General features: G+C 35.9%; 1 protein-coding gene across 2 annotated transcripts in view; it reads right to left on the reverse strand.

Moving 5' to 3' along the window:
- Positions 1-4,060: 4,060 nt before the first annotated feature.
- atg10 (ATG10 autophagy related 10 homolog (S. cerevisiae)) overlaps positions 4,061-24,545 on the reverse strand; it is a 43,634-nt gene continuing 23,149 nt past the window's right edge. For both annotated transcript variants that reach the window (XM_051120357.1, XM_051120355.1), the window contains exons 6-7: positions 6,872-6,969; positions 4,061-5,863 (exon numbers count right to left, since the gene is read on the reverse strand). In XM_051120357.1, coding sequence (XP_050976314.1) covers positions 5,764-5,863; positions 6,872-6,969 — 198 coding nt within the window. In that variant the 3' untranslated portion in view covers positions 4,061-5,763. The remainder of the gene's footprint in view (positions 5,864-6,871; positions 6,970-24,545) is intronic.

Consider the following 24,545-nt stretch of genomic DNA (forward strand, 5'->3'; position numbering starts at 1 on the left):
GAACTATTCCATTACTATTCCATTAAATTATCGTTTACTCACCCATGCCATTTCATATTCATACTGTCATTCCATAAGCTCCTTGGCTGGTTTTAGAGGGGTTTTGGGCACTTCCAGGCTGGTCTTAGCTGGTCTCCCAGGTACTTCCAGCTTAAACCAGCTAAAACCAGCCAACCAGCCAAGGCAACAACAACAACAACAACAAAAAACAGCATATGCTGGTTAGGTAGGTTTTGAAGCAAAGATGCTGATTTGAGATGGTCTTAACTGCTCCTTAGCTGGTCATGTGCTGGTCTTAAGCTGGTCCCTCCTGCTCAGGACCAGCACATGACCAGCTAAGGACCAGCATAAATCAGCTAAGGGCCAGTTTAAACCAGCTAAGGACCATCTTAGACCAGCTAAAACCAGCATCCTTGCTTTAAAACCTACCTAACCAGCATATGCTGGTTTTTTCATCAGGGATATGTTTCAGAACATTCAGAGAACATTAAAAAGTAACATTCCCATATGATAAAACCATGATAATATGGTTCCCTTAATGTTTTGTCTAATGTTCTCTCAAAATTACGTAATGTTAATAGAACATTCGTTCAAAGTTCTTTAAACTTTAATAACATTCTCAAAATATCAGCAAAAAAACTGTATAAAAAAACTTGTATACATCAGAATGTGAAATGTTTCAGCTGGATGTTCATCTAACTTTTCTTAAACGTTACTATTTAATACGTGTTTCGGAATGTTCAGAGAACATTCAAAAGTAACATTCCCCTAATGATAAAATGGAACGTTTCCTTTATGTTTTCACGAATGTTCTTTCAAAGTGACATTAATTAAACGTATGTTTAAAATTTTTTGGACTTTAATAACATTCTCAAAATATCAGCACAAAAACATTTTTCATATCAGAACATGAAATGTCTTTTCTTAAACATTACTAGTTAATACTTGTTTCGGAGGGTTTAGAAAACATTCAAAAGTAACATTCTCATAATGATAAAATGTAACATTACTTAACATTTCTCTAATAGAATGTTTGTTCAAAGTTGTCTGGATTTTTATAATATTCCCAAAATGTCACAACAAAAACATTTATACATCGTTTACGGAATGTTTTAGTTTGATGTAGAAATAGTGATTCCATAATGATAAAATCAAACATTTCCTTAATGTTTTCTCGACGTTATGTAACTATACTTGAATGTTCGTTAAACATTCTCTGGGCTTTAATAACATTCTCAAAAAATATCAACACAAAAACATTTTATACATGAGAACAAGAAGTTTTAGTTGAATCTTCATCTAACTTTTCTTAAACGTTACTACTTAAAACTTGTTTTGAAACGGTCAGAGAACATTCACAAGTAACATTCCCCTAAAGGAGAAGTCCACTTCCAAATCAAAGATTCACATATAATATACTCACCTCCTTGTCATCCAAAATGCTCATGTTTTTCTTTATTCAGTCATAAAGAAATTGTTTTTTGAGAAAAAAGTTTCAGGATTTTTCTCCATATAATGGACTGATTTGTTTCCAGAGTTTGAACTTCCAAAATGCAGTTTAAATGCGGTTTCAAACGATCCCAAATGCGGTTGTTGATCCCAGCCGAGGAAGAAGGGTCTTATCTAGCAAAAGATTGGTTATTTTCATTAAAATAATACAATTTAAATACTTTTTAATCTCAAACTCTCGTCTTGCTTTGCGCTGCCTGAACTCTGTGTATTAAGACTCAAGACAGTTCGGGTATGTCGAAAAACTCCAATCGTGTTTTCTCCCTCAACTTCAAAAATCATTTCAAAATCATCCTACATCGCTGCAGTAGTAACGACCCAGTCTTTGCAAAGTGAACATGCAAAGAAGATCAAACACCCTTAACAAAAAAGGTAAAACACTGATATAGGATGATTTTGAAGTTGAGAGAGAACATGAGATGGAAGTTCTTCAACATACCCTAACTGTCATGAACCTGAAAAAAAGAGTCCATGCAGAGTAAGACAAGACGAGCATTTGACATTAAAAAGTATATAAATTGTATTATTTTTATGAAAATAACCTATCGTTACGCTAGATGAGACCCTTCTTTCTCAACCGAATTTTAGGATCATTTGAAGCCACATTTAAACTGCATTTTTGAAGTTCAAAAACGGGGCACCATATCAGTCCATTATATGGAGAAAAATGCTGAAATGTTTTCCTCAAAAAACAATTTCTTTACGACTGAAGAAAGAAAGACATGAACATCTTGGATGACAAGGGGGTGAGTAAATTATATGTGAATCTTCGTTTTGGAACATTACTTAACGTTTCTCTAATAGAATGTCAAAGTTGTTTGGTCTTTAATAACATTCTCAGAATGTCAGCACAAAAAAAAATTATAAATCGTTCATGGAACTTGAAACGTTTTAGTTTGACATTCGTCTAACTTTTTTTAAACTTTACTACCTAACACCTGTTTCAAAACATTTAGAGAACAATCAAAAGTAATATTCTCTTGCAATGTTAACAGAACATTAGTTCAAAGTTGTCTGGCCTTTAATAACATTCTCAAAATATCAGCACAAAAACATATTTTACACATCAGAATGTGAAATGTTTTTGATGTTCGAAGTACATCTAACTTTTTTTAAACGTTACTAATTAAGACTGGTTTCAGAATGTCCCGGAAACATTCAAAAGTAACATTCCCATAATGATAAAATGTAACATTCTCTCATTGCTTTGTAGTATTAATAGAATATTCGTTTGAAGTTGTCTGGTCTTCAATAACATTCTCAAAATGTCAGCATAAAAACACTTATACATTGTTCATGGAACTTGAAACTGTTTAGTTTGATGTTCATCTTTTTCTAAACGTTGTTAAACGTTACGTTCACAATGTTTAGAGAACGTTTTCTCTTTCTTTCTCTCAGCATTACGTAAACAGAAACATTTGTTCAAAGTTGTCTGGCCTTTAATAGTGTTCTAAAATTTCACTACAAAAATGTTATTTATACATTGTTCATTGCATACGAAACGCTTTAAACATTACTACTTATTGTTTAAAAAATTCAGAGAATGTTCAAAAAAAAGTGTTAAAGTGCTAAAATGGATTGTTCTCTTAATGTTTCTCTATCACATAACTAAAAAAAATAAAGAGAACGTTTTTGTATTTTAACATTATGTTACCAAAACGTTCTTAGAACATATTTTGTTTAGATGGGATAAAGGCGGTCCAAAGTCTAGTAGCTTTGTGTGAGAAACATCAAAATGAATTCAAGACACAAATGAAACCAAACACCATTGGACGTACTATTTTCAAATAATTTTGAAACACTATAATTGAGCTTGACAGTCCTTAATTCATTTCTGGGTGACCTAAACCTTTAAGAATGGCCTTGTTTATGAAGCAGGTAACATTTCCCTACTGTGCCTCATCTATGCGACTCTCTCTCTCTCTCTCTCCTCTCCATCATTCCTGTCCGTCCATTAGAGCGAGATGCTTCGGGTAGGAGGCTGACCTCCTTACCAACACTGATACAGTCCCCTGAGAGACACGCGCCCCATTTAGACATGCTGACTGAGGACTTTCACCGTCTTCTCTCAAACTCCGGACTCTAAACTCAGCTCCTCCGTTTTCAGACTTCACATCAGACGGCCAGGATTTCAGAGGGATTTGATTCCATTCAACTTTTAAACCGTGTCCTGGCACGGCACGCTACTTGGATGAGTAATGAAGAGAAATGTCAGACTGCAGGGAGACACAACAAAAAAAATATCAGACTATTTACTTTGCTTATTAGATGCAAGGTTATACAAATCATGCCGTAGCTTGATTTCAGGCCTCTGAAATGTCAAAAATAGGCCAAACGCAGCCGCATGCTTCACAATACCCGACCAGTGAAGGAAAATATATTGAGTCACACACACACACACACACACACACACACACACACACACCTACCTACGCAGCTGAAGACAAAGACTTCCAGGCTAATGTTTGAATAGCAATCCTTCGTATGCCTGCACTGACAAGATTTTTACAATGCTTTCAAAATGCAAAAAAGAAACAGCAGCAGAGAAAAATATTGTTTGCCTTTTTAATTTTGATCACATACTGTACATGTTATGAACAAATCCCTGAATTCAAATAATTTACCAACAACGATTACAGCAATGCATTTTGCATGCATCATCTGAAAAACAAATGGGATAAATGGGAATGCTAACAGATTGTTCCCAGAGCATTTCAGTGATATCTGTCAGATAATATGGACATTTTATGGTTGGTAATCCAAAAAAATAATTACAGTACCTTTAATTTTGCATACACTACCAGATTCAAAACAGTAAGATTTATGAATGTTTTTGAAACAAGTCTCTTCTGCTCACCAAGGGTGCATTTATTTGATTAAAAACACAGTAAAAACTGTAATATTGTGGCATATTACTACAGTTTAAAATAATTGACTTCTGTTTGAATAATATAATTTATTCCTGTGAGTCAAAGCTGAATTTTCAGCATCATTACTCCAGTCTTCAGTTTCACATGATCTTTCTGAAATCATTCTTATATGTTGATTTGCTGCTCAAGAAATATTTGTCATTATTAATGTTGAAAATGTTAGTGCTGCTTCATATTTTTTTCTAAAAAACTGTAATTTTCAGGAATACTTGGTGAATGGAAAGTTCAAAAGAACAGCATTTATTTAAAGGGGTCATCGGATGCTAAGTTCACTTTTACATGTTGTTTGAACATTAATGTGTGTTGGCAGTGTATGTACAAATCTACTCTATAATGATAAAAACCCTTTTTCAAATCGAGCCATTTTCAGATGCCTGTCTTTGTGGCGTCACACTGACAGAGGCCGATAGTTGATTGACATGAGCGTCTTACCTTAGATCAGCTGTCAGAGTCCGACCTCCACTGTTTTGATGCTGGAGCAGGGATGTAAGTTAGACAAGAATATCTCCGACTGAGCGATTGTTGTGTTGCTCGATGTAATAATGAACCTAGTGGTCGTCATTTACTCCCGACATCTGAGCCGCTGAAGATACAGTGGATTACGTTTGTTTGTGAATGGAATGCGCCTCCCGATCTACATATATATCCGTCTATGTTTGCTTGAATCATTCGTGATCCAGCTTCACTTACAGCAGAAGTGAGTATAAGGGTTTTTTTTTTATGAATCTTTGTGATCACCTTTCTAATAATGTGCTAGTTAGAAAGTTTAGCAGCTAAACGTTTAGCGGCTAAACGCTAAAGTAAATAGGCTCGTCACTCCACAGAGAGAAGAGAGGGGCGGGGCAGTCAGAGCTCATTTGCATTTAAAGCAGCCTCGACCAGAACAGGATGATTTTTGCAGAGCTGATTTTGGCAAGGTAAAAAGGGTGTTGTTTTACACTATCATTGAGAATTTTTAACCAAAGTATATTATAGACTTTTCATTAAGACCTTAAAGAATCATATCAATTTGTGGAAAATGGGCATCCGATGACCCCTTTAAAGTAGAAAACTTTTGTATCATTATAATTGTCTTTACTGTTAATTTTGATCAATTTATTGCACCCTCAATGAATAAAAACCTTACTGTCCCCAAACATTCGAAGAGCATTCTTGAGAATTTGTGAACTTAAAGACTTTGTGTCTTGAATGTTCAAGCATTGCTAACAAGACTTCTGAAGCCTTTTGGCCCCTTTGAGACCCTCAACATGTCCTCTGCACATCCTCTGGGTTTGTGGAGTCTGAGACAGACAGGAAGATCAGAGCAGGTCAAAGCAGAGGTGTTTCAGTCTGGAGCGGACACCTCGGTGCTGTAGCTCAAAGGGACATCAAGTCCGACGACAGGTCCCACAACACTGAGCCAAGTCACGATATAGTTCACCCTCCTAAGAACAGATGAGATAATCAGTGCATCTACATATATTGCAAAGTTGCAAATTAAAGGGATAGTTCACCCAAAAATGAAAATTACTTCATGATTTGCTCATCCTCAAGCCATCTTAGGTGTATCTGACTTTCTTATTTCAGACAAATATAATTGGAGTTATATTAAAAAAGGTCCTGGCTCTTCTAAGCTATATAATGGAAGTGAATGGGTGTTGAGATTTTGAAGGTTTTTATTAACACCCCCCCCACCATTTTTTGGGTGAATTATCCCTTTAAAAAATTATTATATCTAGTCATATCTTACTAGCTAAATAGATGAATATGCCAGATCTGATTAACATTCAGAGCTAAATGAGACAGATATAATGGTATAACACCATTTTAAAAAATGTTAAAAGAAATAATTGTAGATTAAATAAAGCTTGTATTAAAAGTATGCTGTTGATAACCACAGAATATAATGTTAATATATTCCTCATTTTAAATGGAATCTATTGGCAAGGGTTGTGGGGTTTTTTTAGGTAAACTTTTTATTCAAACTGTAAAAATAATATTTAATCTTTTTTTTTTGTTTTGATGTTTCTCTGTGAATTAAATACCTGAATATAAGCTTGGTTTCCTGAGGCTTATGGAAAAAAAAGGAATTAAAAAAAAAAAAGGTAAAATAAAAAATTTAATCAGAATAATGAAAAGTAAATCAAAATAAACAAACACAGCATATGTGCCCCCATTATTCATTTATAAAACTGAAAAATCTATAAAAAAAAAAAAAAAAAAAAAAAAAAAATATATATATATATATATATATATATATATAATGCTAGCAACACCAAGGATATAGGTTTGATTCCCAAGCAATGTTTGAGCTTGTATACCTTGAATCCAATGTACTGTAAGTGGCTTTGGAAAATAGCGTTTGATAAATGTAAATGTAAACATGCACTGAACCCAGAATATTCATTTCACATAATGCATGACGACTAAAGCTGCAGCAGGGAGAAACTCACTTGTTTTCAGCTTGTGCCAAATCCAGAGCAGGTTTCATAAACTCCTCAGTGCGACATGGATGAAGCATGAAAAACGCTTGGCCCAGTAAAGGATGTTCCTACACACACACACACACACACACACAGAGAGAGACACACACACATCGTTCAGCTCTTTGTTAATGTCTATTCTGACCTCATTTTTTATTAGGAACAGGTTCTCACTGTCACACGCTGTAACGCCACCATTAAACCAATGCCACAACATGTGTTTTTCCATCTTAACTCAATGTTAACTAGTCACACGATACTTTTCACTACCCGAATTCAATTACGCTCAAAGCTTCGGATAAATTAAAAAGAAAATTACGAGGCAGACTTAAGCAAATCTGCCATGCGACACATGGGCTTCATTGGCACCCTGCTGAGCCTCTCTGGAGTGAGTCTCGCACACTGGAGGGCACTCATGCACAGCGGAGATGGAGGAATGTCTCTATCCCATAATGCCACACTAGAGAGACCTGGACCACACCATCACACAGAGACATTAGTATGGAGTATGGAGCATTAGAAGAAGAAAGAGGGTTGGTGCAAAGGCAGAAAATGCAAGGATGTAATAAAAATAATATTTTTCTGATGCACTGCACAAACAAGTTCAGAGAAGCTGAGATGCTTTTCACAAGAATAGAAATTCTATCAATTTGCCAAAGTACTCGTGTCCTCACTTTCTATATGTGACCCTGGACCACAAAACCAGTCATAAGTGTAAATTTCAAAACTGAGATGTACATACATTATCTAAAAGCTGAATAAATAAGCTTTTCATTGATTTGTTAGGACAGGACAATATTTGGCCGAGATACAACTATTTGAAAATCTGGAATCTGAGGGTGCAAAAAAAAAAAAATCTAAATATTGAGAAAACCTTTTAAAGTTGTCCAAATTAAGTTCTTAGCAATGCATATTACTAATCAAAAATTAAGTTTTAAAATTTACGGTAGAAAATTTACAAAATACCTTCATGGAACATGATCTTTACTTAATATCCTAATGATTTTTGGCATAAAAAGAAAATCGATAGTTTTGACCCATACAATGTATTTTTGGCTGTTGCTACAGCTGGTTTCGTGGTTCAGGGTCACATATATGATATGAATATCTAAAATGCCATCCATACAAAACCAAGCTGTTCTTTGAAAGTCAAAATGCGAAGTTAGGACTGTGATGATAAATCTATGCATCTTGATTCATGGATCGATTCTGAGATTTTCCAAATGCATTGCAATTCTCTCTGGAATCGATTCTGAGCTTAGTTTTCAATAGCAGGTGGCGCTCTAATCTAGTTTTTAACCGCACACTCAAATATTCACAAAGAAGAGTGCTTGTGCATTCTGCATGTAATTCAGTGTTGCCAACTCTGCGGTTTGCCTGCAAAACTGGGTTACTTTAACACTGTTGCTGCGGGTTAAAGCGGCCCCAATATAGTGCTATTTATCCCCAGGAATGCGAATGTTACCAGTATTTTACCCCATGGAATGCGATTTTTAATGGGTGATCCTCCTCGAAACACAATTGGGCTAATTTTAGGTGGGTTTTGTTGTGAAAACCTGGCAACCCTGATGAAATTGCACCTCAGAATGTTTTTATGACATAAGATTAATGTAAGCACCCTTGTAATTCGCTTCAAACTTTTTACAATTTATAAATGATTATTTTAGATCCAAGCGCATGTAATGAATTGGAAGCAAGCAGAGCACAGCTGTTTCTAAAGCATGCTGTCTCATCCGCTGTTAAAAACTAAGCTCAGAATCAATTCGAGAAAGAATCGCGATGCATTCGGAAAATCTCAGAATCTATGCAGAAACATTTCTCGCTTTCTGATGAACAGATTTACTTTCCCAGCACTGAGTTTTATGTTTTGCACTGGAATGTTGAAAAGTTTGTTCAACTAAAATGCCAATGTTAAAAGACATTCAGTTTACATAATTAAATTTGACCAGAAATACTTTACGAGTGAATGTCAAAAATACATTTCGGTTTTCAGTTATCACTTGTATGTTAGTCACAGGCATTGCGATTCACTCCAGTACTTCAAAGAAGTTTGACTGAAATAATAGTGATAAAAAGAGTTTGAGTTTAAAGTGCTTAAAGGAGAAGTTAACTTCCAGAATGAACATTTCCTGATAATATACTCACCCAGTGTCATCCAAAATGTTCATTTCCTACTTCAGTCGTGAAGAAATTATGTTTTTTTTTTTTTTGAGGAAAACATTCAAGGATTTTTCTTTAATGGTGGCCAATGGCCTGAAGGTCCAACTTGCAGTTTCAATGCAGCTTCAAAGGGCTCTACACGATCCCAGCCAAGGGATAAAGGTCTTATCTTGTAAAACGATTGTTCATTTTCTTTAAAAATACAAATTTCTATACTTTGTAACTACAAATGCTTGTCTTTGACTTCACGCATTACATAATCACGTTGGAAAGGTCATGCGTGGGTGGTTCTTCGTCTGTGTACTCCCAAATAAGGAGTTTCCAGCGTGAAAGACGCCCGATCGTGCCACTGCTACGTCGTCACAAAAGTTCATCATTTGCACATGTTTTTAAGCCTTGTTAATTTAAAATTTCACGCGATCACAGAGAGACGTGTCTCTGATGGACAAATAGCCTACAAAAGTATGTTTAATTACTCGTCTTGGCGTTTAACTTTGCAGCTTTAACAATGACTAATCTATATTTAATACAGTGGAGTAGAGATGCACCGATCGACCGGACATATTTCAACCGATCTGTTCCGGGCTTGCACACAGACTGCATGCAATCATTTTTCAAAATGTCGTGTGTGGAAATATTATGAATTCTTTAAACATCCGTTAACAGAGGCCAGAGACGCTGGAGACGAACGCAAAGAGAAAATACTGTAGCAGGCAGAGCAAGATCACGGTTCACAATGTGTGAAAAATTGGAAAATTATCCTAAATATTGAAACAAGGGTTTATATGAATGCATTTCAGAGGGGAACTGACTGTTTTTAAGAAAAGTTTACATGGCGTTCTCTTTTCATTTGCCTCTGTAAAATGCATTCAAAGTTGCCTTCATAAGCACGGTGCTGCTTTGTTTACAGCTGTAACCAAAGAAAGGGAATATCACAGTTATTCCACAAGCGCCACCTGCTGGCAGAGACTGGGTTTGCGTTCTTTCAGTCCGTCTGCTGTTTTAAAAAAATAATTTTTTAACAAACAATGTTTAAACTTTATATTTGTTATGCTAGTAGGTTTTGCTGTGGTTTCGAGATTGGATTCGAAAATTGCACAATTTGATTGAATTTTGGTGTCGTTTAAGCGTATTTTTTAAAATAAAAGATAACATGAGTCAAAAACAATGATAACAGCAACTATTTAATTTTTCTTGTGGCAGGGCCAGTGAAAACTTTGACCGGGCAAGTAAAAAGTTTAACCACTGGCCCTACCATCTCATTTTAACCTCCAATTTCAAAATCGTCTGACATCGTTGTTTTATCCTTGTAAAAAGCGTTTGACTTTCTTTACACATTCCCTTTGTAAACACAGGGTCGGTACTTCTGTATGCCTGCGTGATTACATAATGCATGAGTCTGAGCTAGTGCAAGATGAGCATTTGTAGTTAAAAAGTATATAAATTTGTATTTTTCCTGATGACAAATTGTTTCGGTAGATAAGACCCTTATTCCTCAGCTGAGATCATGTAGAGCCCTTTAAAGCTGCACTGAAACTGCAATTTGGACCTTCAACTGGTTGACCACCACTGAAGTCCACTATATGGAGAAAAATCCTAGAATGTCTTTTCAACTGAAAAAAGAAAGACATGAACATCTTGGATGACATGGGGGGGGGAGTGAACTTCTCTTCTAAGTTGTGATAGTTACACTGAAAACATCATGAATATGGTTGAGATAAAATAACATTTGATCTTAAAACCATTACATTTGTATTTCTTTACATTCAGGGACAGAAATCGCTCAGATTCCATTCAAACTATCTTCACTTGTGTTTCAAAGATGCACAAAAGTCTTACAGGTTTTGACAGAATTTTCATTTTTGCATGAACTATTTCTATTTACAAATTTATCAGAGGATGTCTTGGTTTGACTAGTCCTTTCAGTCCTGTTTTAGAGTGCTGAATATTGTTCTGTTCACACACAACAGTGTTGGGAGTTACTAAAGTATCTCCCTTTCAGAATTTGAGTTCAGTAAACTTGTTGTGAGCAGGAGTGCAAACAGGGAGAAAAATCACCTCAGAAACAAGCAAGAGCACCATAACAATCTGAAGTAACTTGATAAAAAACCCTAGCAACCAGCTCGAAGATCCTGGCAACACCTAGTAACGGGGAAGATGGCACTGCCACAAAAAAGTACTTCTATTAATCACCTCAAATTACATACGGTGATGCACAAGCCCCTAAAGATCATACATAAAGACACTAAGTGTATCTGTGATAATACATGCATTTGAAACTCATTTAAATGATAACAATCCACATTGTTTAAAATAAATATTTCCAGTTTTATTTGTGAGCTGAAGTTCCTTTCTGCATAAATACTTGAACAATTTCCAAAAACAAAAACAGTTCCTTTATGCATAAACACTTGATCACAAAAACATTTTTTTCCCTGTATAAATACTGGCTACTCGAACACAGATGCAGCACAACAAACTCCACTTCAGGAGAGAAACTAGTGTTAGTTTGTGGGCCTCTTGACGATACCAAAACTGTCAAAAAGCATAAATGAAAATACAGAAATAGGCACAACTGAAGTCTGAGAATATGAGAATCCAACCTGAAGCTCATCTAACACTGAAGGTTTTCAACATCACGTGATGGCTTTACACATAAACATACAAACTGTGGCAATGATTGTGTTTTTCCACATGTTTATTAATAGCCATTATGTTTTTTGGGGAAATATATTAGCGGTTTATATCAATATCTGAGGGAAGTGAAGGAGTGATTGTGTGGTAATAAATGATTATTATCATTTATCAAGCATTGTTAAACATAAGCTCCTTTCTGTATAAATACTGGCCACAGATGAGAAACACAACACAGTCCAGGAGACTTTTTGATGACACAGAGACGACAGAAAATTACTGACAAACAACCTGACAAAATGGCCCGATGATATTTACACTAATGTTGACAATGAAACCGGTAACGCAACAAGACTCCAGTCATCTGAACTCACAGGTACTGAGATTAATCATTACTATATTTAATCACACAAAAGTATTAGCACAAATTTTACCAATAATGACCTAACGCTCAGTTTGCATGTTTTTAATTGCTGTGTTGAATAGATAAAGAGAATAAAGTTACGTTTGTTCATCGCCAGGAAGTGATTGTGTGAAGATAAGAAGCTACAGAGCAGCTGAAGTGTGTTTGCTGCTGCTGTGTGTTCTTCTGCTAACCGCAATCCTAGTGCTGTGTATCACTTGTGAGAGACAACTAACAACACCAACTTCACAGAAGAGAGAGATCAGCTGCTACCCAAGATTATCAACTTAATTCAACTAAACGTACAGTTAATTCAAGAGAAACATGAACTGACAATTTTTTTAAGGCATTCTTGTACTACACTAAAACCACACAAATATTCAATGATAGAAATATATTTAGTAAGACTGGGTTTTGACGCAAATTTCACAATTCGATTAGATTCTGACTCAAAAGCATTTGATTTCTGATTCAGTATTGATTATTTTAGATATATATCACAGTTCAGGCCATATTTTTCAAGGAAAAAAAAACTCAACTAATGCTGTAAAATGTACATAAGAGTCAGTTGCTACTACATTATTATAATATTTAAGGTTAAAATTAGCTGATTTGTATACAAACGCTTAAATTACACAAACTTTTAAAATGATAAAATATGATGTTGGCTGTCATTAAAACTTGACGGATTCATTCAAACATAAACACTGAAGAATAGTAAAAAAAATATATATATATTATTAACTAGTTTTTTTGTAACTTGATGAAAAGGTGATATAATACAAAGTATAGTGTTATAAATGGTAGTGTTGGGTTCGAGTCCACCTAAGTCGAGTCCGAGACGAGTCTGAGTCCAAGGAAACACTACTGTTTGTCAGTATCTTAACATTGTTTTAACCCAGGGGTGCCCAAACTCGGTCCTGGAGGGAGGTGTCCTACAGATTTTAGCTCCAGCCCCAATTAGACACACCTGAACCAGCTAATCAAGCTCTTACTAGGCATACTAGAAACCCCCTGGCAGGTGTGTTGAGGCAAGTTGGAGGTAAACCAAGGACCAGGACCAAGTTTGGGCACCCCGGTTTTTAACCTTTACAACTAGAAAAACGCAATGTCAGTTGAAATGCAAGAAAAGCAAACCTCTTGTGGATCTTGCCATTTTGATTTTTGATTTCAGGACATCTCATAATTACTGTCCACGCTCTGCTTAGCAAACTTAAAGTCATGTAACAGAAGTTATGGCTGATCTAATGTGACATATTTCAGAGTGAAACAGGATTTAGAATGTGAAAAATTATAGGGCGGGACTTGACTTTATTCATTGTTAAAGTAAATGTATAAATTCAAGGGTGGAGATAAAGGAGTAGGTATCTTGAGACCTTAAGAGCAGAAAATGTACGTCTTTTATTTCTGATTGTGGCTGTGTGTGTGTTTTGGGTTTAATATGACATTTTTTTTCTTGGATAAAAATGAGGCTGTGAGGGATGAACCTCTTTACAGTGTTACACACTGTGTATAAAACCCTACATATACTTTCCATAAGTCACAGCAAACTCACATCTGTTTTATTTTTGAATGCATTCATAGTTACATTAATTACAAGTGACCCAACAAGCTGAGCCCAGCATTTGGGTCACCATAAAATAACCCAGCATTTTTAGAGTCTACTTGCTTAAGCATATTTTGGGGACATATTTGTAACTAAAAGTGAGCTAAATTTACATTAAATCATGTAGCTTTTATCCAAAGACTTACAAATCTGACAAAACCTCCCTTTGAGGTTTTTATAGGGATGTCCTAAAAACGATATCTATATCTATCTATCTATCTATCTATCTATCTATATCTATATATCTATATGTCTATATCTATCTATCTATCTATCTATCTATCTATCTATCTATCTATATCTATATATCTATATCTATCTATCTATCTATCTATCTATCTATATCTATATCTATCTATCTATCTATCTATCTATCTATATATATATATATATATATATGCACACACTTCTTACAAACAACACACACAAAGTTAGTAGATATATATATATATATATATATATATATATATGCACACACACACACACACACACACATACATATATCTATATATATATATCTATATCTATATCTATATCTATATATATATATATATATATATATCTACTAACTTTGTGTGTGTTGTTTGTAAGAAGTCATTTGATGTGTTTGAAATAATTCCTTGTTTTTCTTCATCTTGTCAGGATTTTGTAAAGAAAATATCCAGCGGAGTTCAAGCCTGGATTGGTCTGACTGACAGTGATGTGGAAGGCACATGGAAATGGGTTGATGGCAGCACACGTTCACCATTTTTCTCTTACTACCATTATAATGTAAAGTTATTTTTTATTATTAAAGTCTTGAAAGTCTTGCTCTCGGCCTTGTAACTCCCATTACCAAGTATACTGGAATAAATATACTAATAGCAGGAGCAGCAATGAGTTTGGATCTGTTAATACAGTTGCTAATACAACTTAGTAAGATGTTGTCAATCAAGCTCCTGGTGAAGGGTGAACCGCATTGACTTGACTCTAATTTTTGGTGGTAAATTGCTGTAAAAGTGTGCACTTGGAGGACAACAGCAAAGTCCGACGGCACCACTTTGGACAGAGACTTTGCTGTCTGTAAGCACCGTTTTAATCCAGTCATCCAAAAACTCAGAAAAAAAAAAAAAATCTCCTCTACTCTGCAAATAAAAACAACCTCAATGCACTGTCACCATCCGCATTAAAATTCACAACATCAACTGTCTGGATGCATTGCTCTGTTACCGTTCAAGCACCAAAGACGTGCTGACTCTTCAAATTCCCTCGACGACACCTCACTGTTAGCATCAGCGGTATAGAGTTGGACTTTTTCAGCTTATTTGCGAATAGCAATGCTCCTATACTGCGGCACGATTCCAGCTCGGTTAGTCAATTATCATGACTTCATCTACAGGCCTCATGGGAGAATCACAGACTGAATCACTATACACACAAAACTGTTGTGAATGTGGACGCTAAACACTGCATTCAAAGTGTTGTTATGTTGAAATAGGCACTTCTGTTACATATAACAGTTAATATATATATAAATATAAATATATAAAAGGAGTTTTTTTCAGAGATGCAACAGAAGATCAATTTTGCTTTCAGAGATCAGTTCTTAAAAGAATCTTCAGCTATGGAATAAAAATTCTAAGTTTATATCCTGCAATTCAGACATTATATCTTGCAATTCTGACTTTTTTTTTCTTTGTACTGCGATAAAAAAAAAACTTAGAATTATGACTTTTTCCTTACAATTTTTACATCTCGCAATTCTGAATTGTCATGCATTTCTGATGTTTTCTAAGAATTCTGAATCTCACAATTGTTGTTTTTTTTTCGCCACAGAATAATAAAAAGTTATGCTATTTTTTACCTCACAATTCTAAACTTTTCTTAAAATTGTGATTTGACTTTTTTCTCTGTACTGCGAGAAACAAACTCAGAATTCTCACTTTTTCCTTAAAATTTGTACATTTCACACAACCGAATTATCTTTTGACACGTGTTCTGAAATATTTGAGTTTACATCTCGCAATTGGTGTTTTGTTTCCACCACAGAATAAAAAACAGGTTATTGTTTATTTTCATCTCACAATTCTTTTTTCACAATTGTGAGTTTAAATCTTGCAACTCTGACTTTTTACCTCAGAATTCTGAGTTTACATCTTGCAATTCTGTTTTTTTTCCTGTTTTTATTTAAAATCACACAATTCTGAGTTTATATTTTGCAATTCAGACATTATATCTCACAATTTTAACTTTTTTCTCATAACTGCAAAAAATGAACTCAGAATTCTGACTTTCTTACAATTTTTACATTTCTCAATTCTGAATTATCACTCATTTCTGAGAATATGAGAACTGTTTTGTTTCCGCCACAGAATAAAATTAAGTTATGCTACATTTTATCTCACAATTCTACATTTTTCTCACAGTTGTGAGTTTAAATCTCGAAATTCTGACTTCTTTTCTAAGATTTCTAACTTTACATCTGACTTTTTCCTTACAGTTTTTAGATCTCGCAATTCTGAATTATGACGCATTTCTGAAATGTTTTCTGAGAATTCTGAGTCTACATCTCCCAGTTGCTGTTTTGTTTCCGCACAGAATAATAAAAGGTTATTGCTACTTTTTACCTCACAGTTCTGTTTTTTGTTTTTTCGCCATGGAATAAAATATAATAAAAGGTAATTTTTTTAATCTCACAATTTAGGTTTTGTTTTGCACAATTGCAAGAGAAGAAGTCAGAATTTCATTTATTTATTTTATTCCATGGCAGAAATGGACTTCCGTAGTTTATTTTTAAAAGTGTACAGTCTCAGACTACATGTTAACAGTCAACCGTCTGGGACTTTACTGAGTCCTCAAGAGAGAAGTGTTCTGCGTTGTCCTAATCTACTTTGCTACCTCCATTATTGGTTATGCTAAGAATGCGATTTGGGTTTAAGAAAATTGGGGAGATAAAGAGGAGACCGAGAGATATAAGAGGGCAAAAACAGAGAGGAAAGCGAGCGACCAAGCGAGAGATAAAGAGAGAGAGAGTCCATTGGCGTCACTGCTCGTAAGGCCTTGATGTGAGTCACTCATGTTTACCTGCGTCAGATGCGGCAGTGTTCCATCTCCAGAGAACCGAGAGACCCTCAACCCTTTCCGAGTCTCTCCCTCTGCTATTACCGCCGTCCCTCTCCTCTAATATCCTACACTGCCTCTAATCAGCCTTTTTCTGCATCTATTTTTCTACTCTCTCCATCCATTCAGTATCTCTCAGTAATCACGCCTACTGCTCTGTATCCCTCACAGCCTGAAGCAGAGCAGCAGCAAACAGCCGGAGTCAGTTTTTCCAAACACTCCAGGAGATCTACGAAAAGGGAATGCCAGCTACTGGCGTAAAGTCTGATCTATATCACAGCTCATTCTCGCCAAGAACCGCCCACTAGGACAGGAACAGCCGTCTGATTGACATACAAACTAACCAATCACAGTTAGGCTGCAGGTTTTGATGCATAGAATTTTCGCATTAGCAAGTAAAACTTATGAACTTACATGTACTGCATAAGGAAACATGTTAAGAAAGTTTTTTCCTGACTAAAAGCAACAAAAAAAGCCATTTTAAAGTGGTTAAGCAAATAATAATAATAATCGGCAGGGATCCCCAGACCAATACAATTAGTGTGCCTCCTCTATTTTAAAACCCACAAGCCGCCACTGGCTACCCGTTTCCATTTTTACCACAACACAACTCAGAATACATGACTTGGAAAATAAAATGCTAACACGATGCCACATTGTGCAGTTTTTGGTTGTAATTTTCAGTCGTAGAGCTACAAGCTCTATGTAAGTAATGTAAGTGTTCACAGCTTTCCTAGCGATAAGAAGAGTTGAAAAGAATGGGAAGATGCCTGCGGACGATGCAGGGTATCAGATCGAATCAGACAAATGGAAGATTTGATCAGAACATTTGGTTGAAACCAAAGAGCCAAATTCCACAAAGAGGCCCAGGACCACATCATAAATCTGTCCAGGATACCCTGGCGCCAGCCAGCCTGAAGTAAGCCTAACCAACCAACCTTCACAGCTTTAAACAACTTGCAACATTAAAACAAAAGAACACAATTATTGATAATCCCAACTCAGAAAGGAGATTGTCAATACTGGGGCAAGAAACCAAAGATTAATGGTCAAAGATACAGCACATCAGGACCATCACATGAGGAAACTTTGTTGGGTGGTGCTCCCCCACCCAAGACAAGAACCAGACCGAGTTCCTTCTAAATTCCTTTGTTCCTCGGAACATGCCCTTAGTTCACCGAATGACAGAGAGACTGTCCCTTTTACCTAAATATGCACCAAAATGATGCTTAAAAGGACTTATGAATGAACATCAGACCATTGCATAACTCCCTACTATGTATGTTACCCACACATTTGTCTGTTATGTTCTAATCACTCATTGTGTATGTCCTTTTTAATAACTATTGAATAGCTTAAGGGTTTATATTCATGTTTGGTATGTATGGGTTTGAAAATTCATGCTTTGAATGTTTCCACCGATCAATTCATTGTCAAATGCGTTGTATTCATGTTATAGGAATCATGGCCAAATTATACTCTGCAAGAGCGGGAAAATTCTGACCATGTGACTGATAAGATAACATGCTGATTTATGTTTCGGGAGGAGAAACATAGCAATATCCCGAGTTAAGAAAACATCTAATTGGTCAAGACACCATTTTGGGATGTGTCCAAAACTGAGTTTAAAACCACGGGACACCATCAAATTTTGCTTTTAGTTTGTGCATTGGGCCATCGCTCCTAGCCATGCTCTTAGCCATCATTTTTGCCGCTGCTTTTTGCGTTCTTTGAACGTTTCCTGGCTTGCACACCAGCCACTCCTCTAAACGAAAACATGAGGAGATCGTCACATTTCCTTCTTTTACTTTAATCTTTTCTTTCCGTTGAGAGTTTCGTGTTCTAAGTTAAGTTTTGCCGCCGTGCCCGTGTCTTCGTGCCCGCCTCAAAACTTCAACCAGCGTACACGACTCCATCCTCCAGCCAACGCCCAAGACATCACTTCCAACGACCATGGACTTCCAACCAATCAGCAACCTTGGGGAACCCCTTTCTGCAAGGATGTCATCAAAGGAAACCCCTTAACACAAAGGCAACGCAAGTACAACCTCCAGATTCTAGCTGAACTGGTGCATTTAATATAAAGTTTAATAACCTCATTGAGGAACTCAATGCGAGGGTTAATTAAATGATTGATGGTTGTTCAGGTGTAAGCAATTGCATATACTTATGCTATAAACTTGGGATTTCACATTTTCACTCTTCTAAACTCATTCTTTCCTCATCTCTCTCTTTCTGCAACTTGTATGAATGTGTGAATGCGCGTTTATGTGTTAGATTAGTGTATATGTCTTAGGTTTATCCAATAAACTCCTATTCATAATGAAAAGAGAAGTATCTTGTGTTTTGTGCTTATAAATTAATGTCTTAAACTGCCGACCTTGTTACCGTGCTAATAAATAGTGTTTTCACTATATTTTGGATATTAGTATCCAGTACAGAATTGATGTTATACGGCTCACTCAATGAATCACTGGCAGATTCACTGATCCGCTGCAAAATGGAGATTCTGTTCAATCTTAAATGATTCCCTTTGAGCTAAATTGACTTCTGTAGATCCCCTACAACGAATAAAACTTCCTAAAGACACATGTCTTTATTCTCTCCACTTTAGCCCTGATGCCTTTGAGGCTTTTAGTAGACCACAGCTACTGAGCTTACGAACGAGACAAGAAACGCTAGATGCCATCCTGGCAGAATGTAAACATGCTGACGCTTGTCATGACGCCGCAGCCACTGAAGGAGTTTCTCAGCACAGATTTAGCATTTAGACTCCTTGTGGGGGGGGAAAAAACGATGGTACAGCATTTGACATTTTCCGAGTTGTGTTGTGGTAAAAACAGCAACAGGTAGCACCAGTAGCTCATCGAGTGCAACTATTTCACCTCATTGAAATAATGGTCCCCCCCCATAGTTCAAAATATATATAAAACGAAATATCTACTAGATATTTCAGTAAAAGACATAATTTATGTTATATTAATCCTAATATCTGGGGTTCCCTTTAATGACAGTGTAAACGCCACCGTAGTAATTTAATTTAATTTTACATGACGTTTAAGTCAGAGTAAATCTGAAATCAATGATTTGACATTAATAAATCAGCACATTAAAATGTAATGGTTGGTGCGAGGACCCTATTGAAATTGCAGAAATAACAGTTTCTTCTTCTTCTCCAAAATGAATCACATTTTTGAAGGCTTGAACATGCTCGAAAACTCATGAAACTTTGCACACGTGCCAAAAGTGGTGAAAATTTACATCTGATATAGGTTTCAGAAGTGGCTGTGGCAAAATGGCTTGATAGTGCCACCTATAAAATTTCAACAAAGTACACATGTAACACACCAATACCTACAAAAAAGTCCCCCAGAATGAAGCCCGAAACCCAACAGGAAGTCTGTTGTTTTAAATTTTCTATATAAGATTTCTGCCGTTTTTGCCATTTTTAGGCATTGTATTTAAACCAACTCTTCGTAGAGATTTAAACAGATCAACACCAAATTTGTTCAATGTAATCTAAAGCGCTTTGTGATGTTAAATTGCAAAGATCTTGAGTTTTCGTTTAAAGGGTGTGCTTGTGGCGGCCTGACAAACTTTGCTGTTTCGCCATGAAAAAGGAAGTTCAGGCATACAATGTCCGATCTGCCTCAAACTTCACATGTTTGATCAGAGTCCTGTCCTAAACACAAGCCCATGCAGTCATAACTCCACCTGCTGGCAACAGAAGTGGCATGTTTTACGCTATAACAAACTCCTCATAGAGATTTAATGACATCATTATGTTTGGTCAGTGTAATCTAAAGCCTTTTGCGATGTTAAATTGTGAAGATCCTGAGTTTTCGTTAAAGGGCATGTCCGTGGCGGTCTGACAAAGTTCAATGTTTCGCCACGGGAAAAATTATTGTAACTAGAGATGCACGATATTGGATTTTTGCCGATATCCGATATGCCGATATTTTTTCATCTCATTTTGGCCGATACCGATACCGATACCAATATATATCATTTTATTTGGAAAGTTAGTTTTTAACAATAACTTATTTGTTAGGATTAAATAAATAGTAATGAGTGGTTTACATTCAATCCCTTCTTTTTCATCAGTAGACTAGCATTATTTATGATCTGAATTTTGTAAATTAAGTTCACTTTTGCTATGTTATAAGCCGAACTTCGGATGCTTTCACTTTCGATTTTGCAATCTGAATACAACATTTCAAAACGAAAACAGAAAAGTAGAACTAAACTGGGTGACTGTGAGGGTGCTTTGCGGGACATGAACAGGACATAATTCATTGCTACAATTTCTTAATTCGTTCCTATGATTTATTAATTTATTAATTTGTAAAATGAGGGAACGAATTAATATGTAGTATTAACGAATTGTTAATTTATTCCCACAAAATATTTTATTTCCCACCCGCAATTTATCACAGTAAGAGATACGAAAACATGGATTAAAAGTGAATGACAAGAAAATAAACCTAAGAAATTAAAGGGTGAGACGGTGAGGATTTGGGAAAATAAAAATATTAAGTTATGTCGCAATTCGTGACCAACTGGCAAAACAGTACACCTTTTTTGCACAAGAATACCAACATGTTTACCTTCTCTGGTTTAACAAGCGGTCTTTTACCCTACTCGAAAACCAAATCCTCCGTCCGCAATCTTTCCAGAATAGTCGCGTCCTTTTTGCCGTCACCACCTGGCTCTTGCTGACACTACAAATACAAACCAGGCTCTACACCCGAAGCGCTCACAACGAAAACTACTCTTCGCGTGATCAGTGAAATCCTGAATATGCCACGGCTTTGTAACTCTGTAACCCGCGCTGTATGGAGCAGTGCGACCATGTCAAATTTTAACTTGCACATTTAAAAAAAAAAAAAAAAAAAAAAGTGACAGTTTTGATCAGTCTAGAGCCCTGCAATACAAAGGCATTCAACATGGAAAGAAAGTAATAGAAATGTAGTCACTAAGTCATGTTTAATTATAATTTCTAATTATTTTATATGGTGCACTTCGCTCTGACAGGGCTGCAGGACACGAACATAATTATTTCCTACAACTTGTTAATTCGTTCCTACGTTTTATTAATTTATTAATTTGTAAAATAAGGGAACGAATTAAAAAGTCGTATTAACGAATTCTTAATTTATTGCCACGAAATCTTTTATTTCCCACACGCAGTTTACCCGCATAAATGATCCGACAACATGGATTAAAAGTAAATGCCAAGAAAACAAACCTGCGAAATTAAAGGGTGAGACGGTGATGATTTGTGAAAAGAAACTATAAATATTATTAAGTTTGTGGCAATTCGTGACCAACCGGGAAAACAGGACACACAGCCGCTTATGGCTTTAAATGTATTGGCTCGAACGGCATGAATCCAAAAGTATGGTCGCTACTAACATTTGCCTGCTAACCAATTGTTTAACTTATAAAGAATGCTTTGTACCTCACTTGTGTCATATTCACGAAAAATGTTTCATATGAGCAACAGTGTGTTTTGCCGTTGCGCCGCCGAAGAAAGAGAATTCACTGACCGCGCGCCGTAATTACTTTTTATTTTAAATGCAGATCATGTCATGTGCAAACACAGCCATTGGGTTTCAAAATACAACAAAGAGCACCATAAAACCATTTAAAATGTGCATTTAGCGATCTAGTGACTGGATATGAAACAGGCAACAGTAAATTATCCCAAATGGAACAACGTTCCGCGTTTTCTCCTATAGCCGCTGCTGCCACTGCACGTGCTATTGCTATGCATCATTCTGTATGTGTATTCTCAGTTTAAATGCAGCGATCCAAAACAGTGAATCTACTCCTCATTCAGTCAAAACTTTGCTTCAAGAATGAGCCACACTGCTGACATGATCTAATCCCTAGCACACCCTTAGCACATGTGAGTTAACATATTCATCTTATCGGCAAAACATATCGGCATAATGTTTCATATCGGGCCGATGCCGATATTTACATTTGAAGTCATTATCGGCCGATTCCGATATCAGTCCGATAATATCGTGCATCCCTAATTGTAACTCAGCTATACAATGTCTGATCTGCCCCAAACTTTACACATTCTATAAGAATCCTGGCCTGAACACATCTAAAGGCCAATATCCAGTTATAATCATAGCGCCACCTGTTGGCAACAGGATACTTCATGCTTTGCACTAACTCAAACATACAATGTTCAATCTGCACCAAACTTCACATGTTTGATAAAATAGGTCCTGGCTTGAAGACATCTACATGCCAACATTCAGTTATAGTCATAGCGCCACCAGCTGGCTGCAGGAATTTTGGCACATATAAATGACTTACATATTCCTTCTATATTTATGACTTTGAAGGCATATTTCTCACCGTTCACTGTTTTCCCAAAGCCACCAGGTGGCGGTGAGCCTGGGTGCGATTTTGCAAATAGCGATAGATGCTATTTACACTAAGTACAAAGACCAGTGGGTTCTATTTGCACTAAGTGCAAATAGCTATAGATTCTATTTACACCAGTGGCGGCTACTGGTCTGTCAAATAGGGGAAGCTCATTTTCGGTCTACATCATAAAATTGTCTATTTATTTATTCACAAGAATGTGCCTTATTGTCATAAGTGAGTCACAATGCAAACAATCGTAAAAAAAAAAAAAAAAGCTTTAGTTTTATTATGCAAAATATGATGTATTTTTTCTTTTAGTCAGATGCTACTATATAGTATAAATATTTTGCAATTTAAATAAGGTTATTATGGAGATTTATTTATTTATTTATAAAATATTTTAATAGAAATATAAGGTTTCATTATGTTATGTTAAAATTTTTCAAGATTACTATATATATATATATATATATATATATATATATATATATATAAATTTATAGTCATCCTCCATGTTAATATTTAATGTAGTAATCTATATATATATATTGATTACTACATTAAATATTAACATGAATGAATGAATGAACGATCTAAAAAAATATTAAACTCTGTAAAAGTGAAACAAGGAATGTGGTGTATAATTGTGTGAAATGTATGATGAAAATCAAGCAATTTCGCCAAGCAAATATAAAGAAATAGGTTGCAGCAGTTTTTATTTCGACTGAACTTGAGAAATCCGCGATGGGACTGAGCGCGAATAGCTTCAGCGATTCCTTATAGTACAAAATCGCTGTCAGTCAAAAGGAGATGCAATCTTTCGACAGACCCTCCAATCATCACGCAGAAGCTCGGAGTCCAGGCCAGCCCACTCCTCATTTGCTCCTCATTCACCCCCAGAGACGCTGAGCGTCCGTGGGCGGGACATAATCGCAGCGTTTATCCAATGACCGTCTAGTTTCAAAGCACTGAAAAAACGTTCAAAGCAGCCGCATTGAAGTCAATGGACGCTGGGCTTCAACGGGGAAATGCACTGTGACGCTACGGGAATGTATGAGAAGAAAATCAAGTCAGCCGACCTGCTATATCTAACTGATTCTGAACGAACTCGTCTTTGAGATGAACGTTTTCTAACGCATTTTAGTCAATAAAATGTTAATACAATAGTACATAATTTGACCATTAATTTTGTGACATTATAGGGGAAGCTGAGCTTCCCTTGCAGTCTTAAAGAAATCGCCACTGATTTACACTATGGTAAAATAGTAGGATTTTCTGCTTTTTATAATACTTTTTGCAAACAGAGGAAATTATCTACACCTCAATATTGTAGCACAGTATAAAACAGTATG

The sequence above is a fragment of the Labeo rohita genome, chromosome 10 (assembly GCF_022985175.1).
Source record: "Labeo rohita strain BAU-BD-2019 chromosome 10, IGBB_LRoh.1.0, whole genome shotgun sequence".
Taxonomy (NCBI): domain Eukaryota; kingdom Metazoa; phylum Chordata; class Actinopteri; order Cypriniformes; family Cyprinidae; genus Labeo; species Labeo rohita.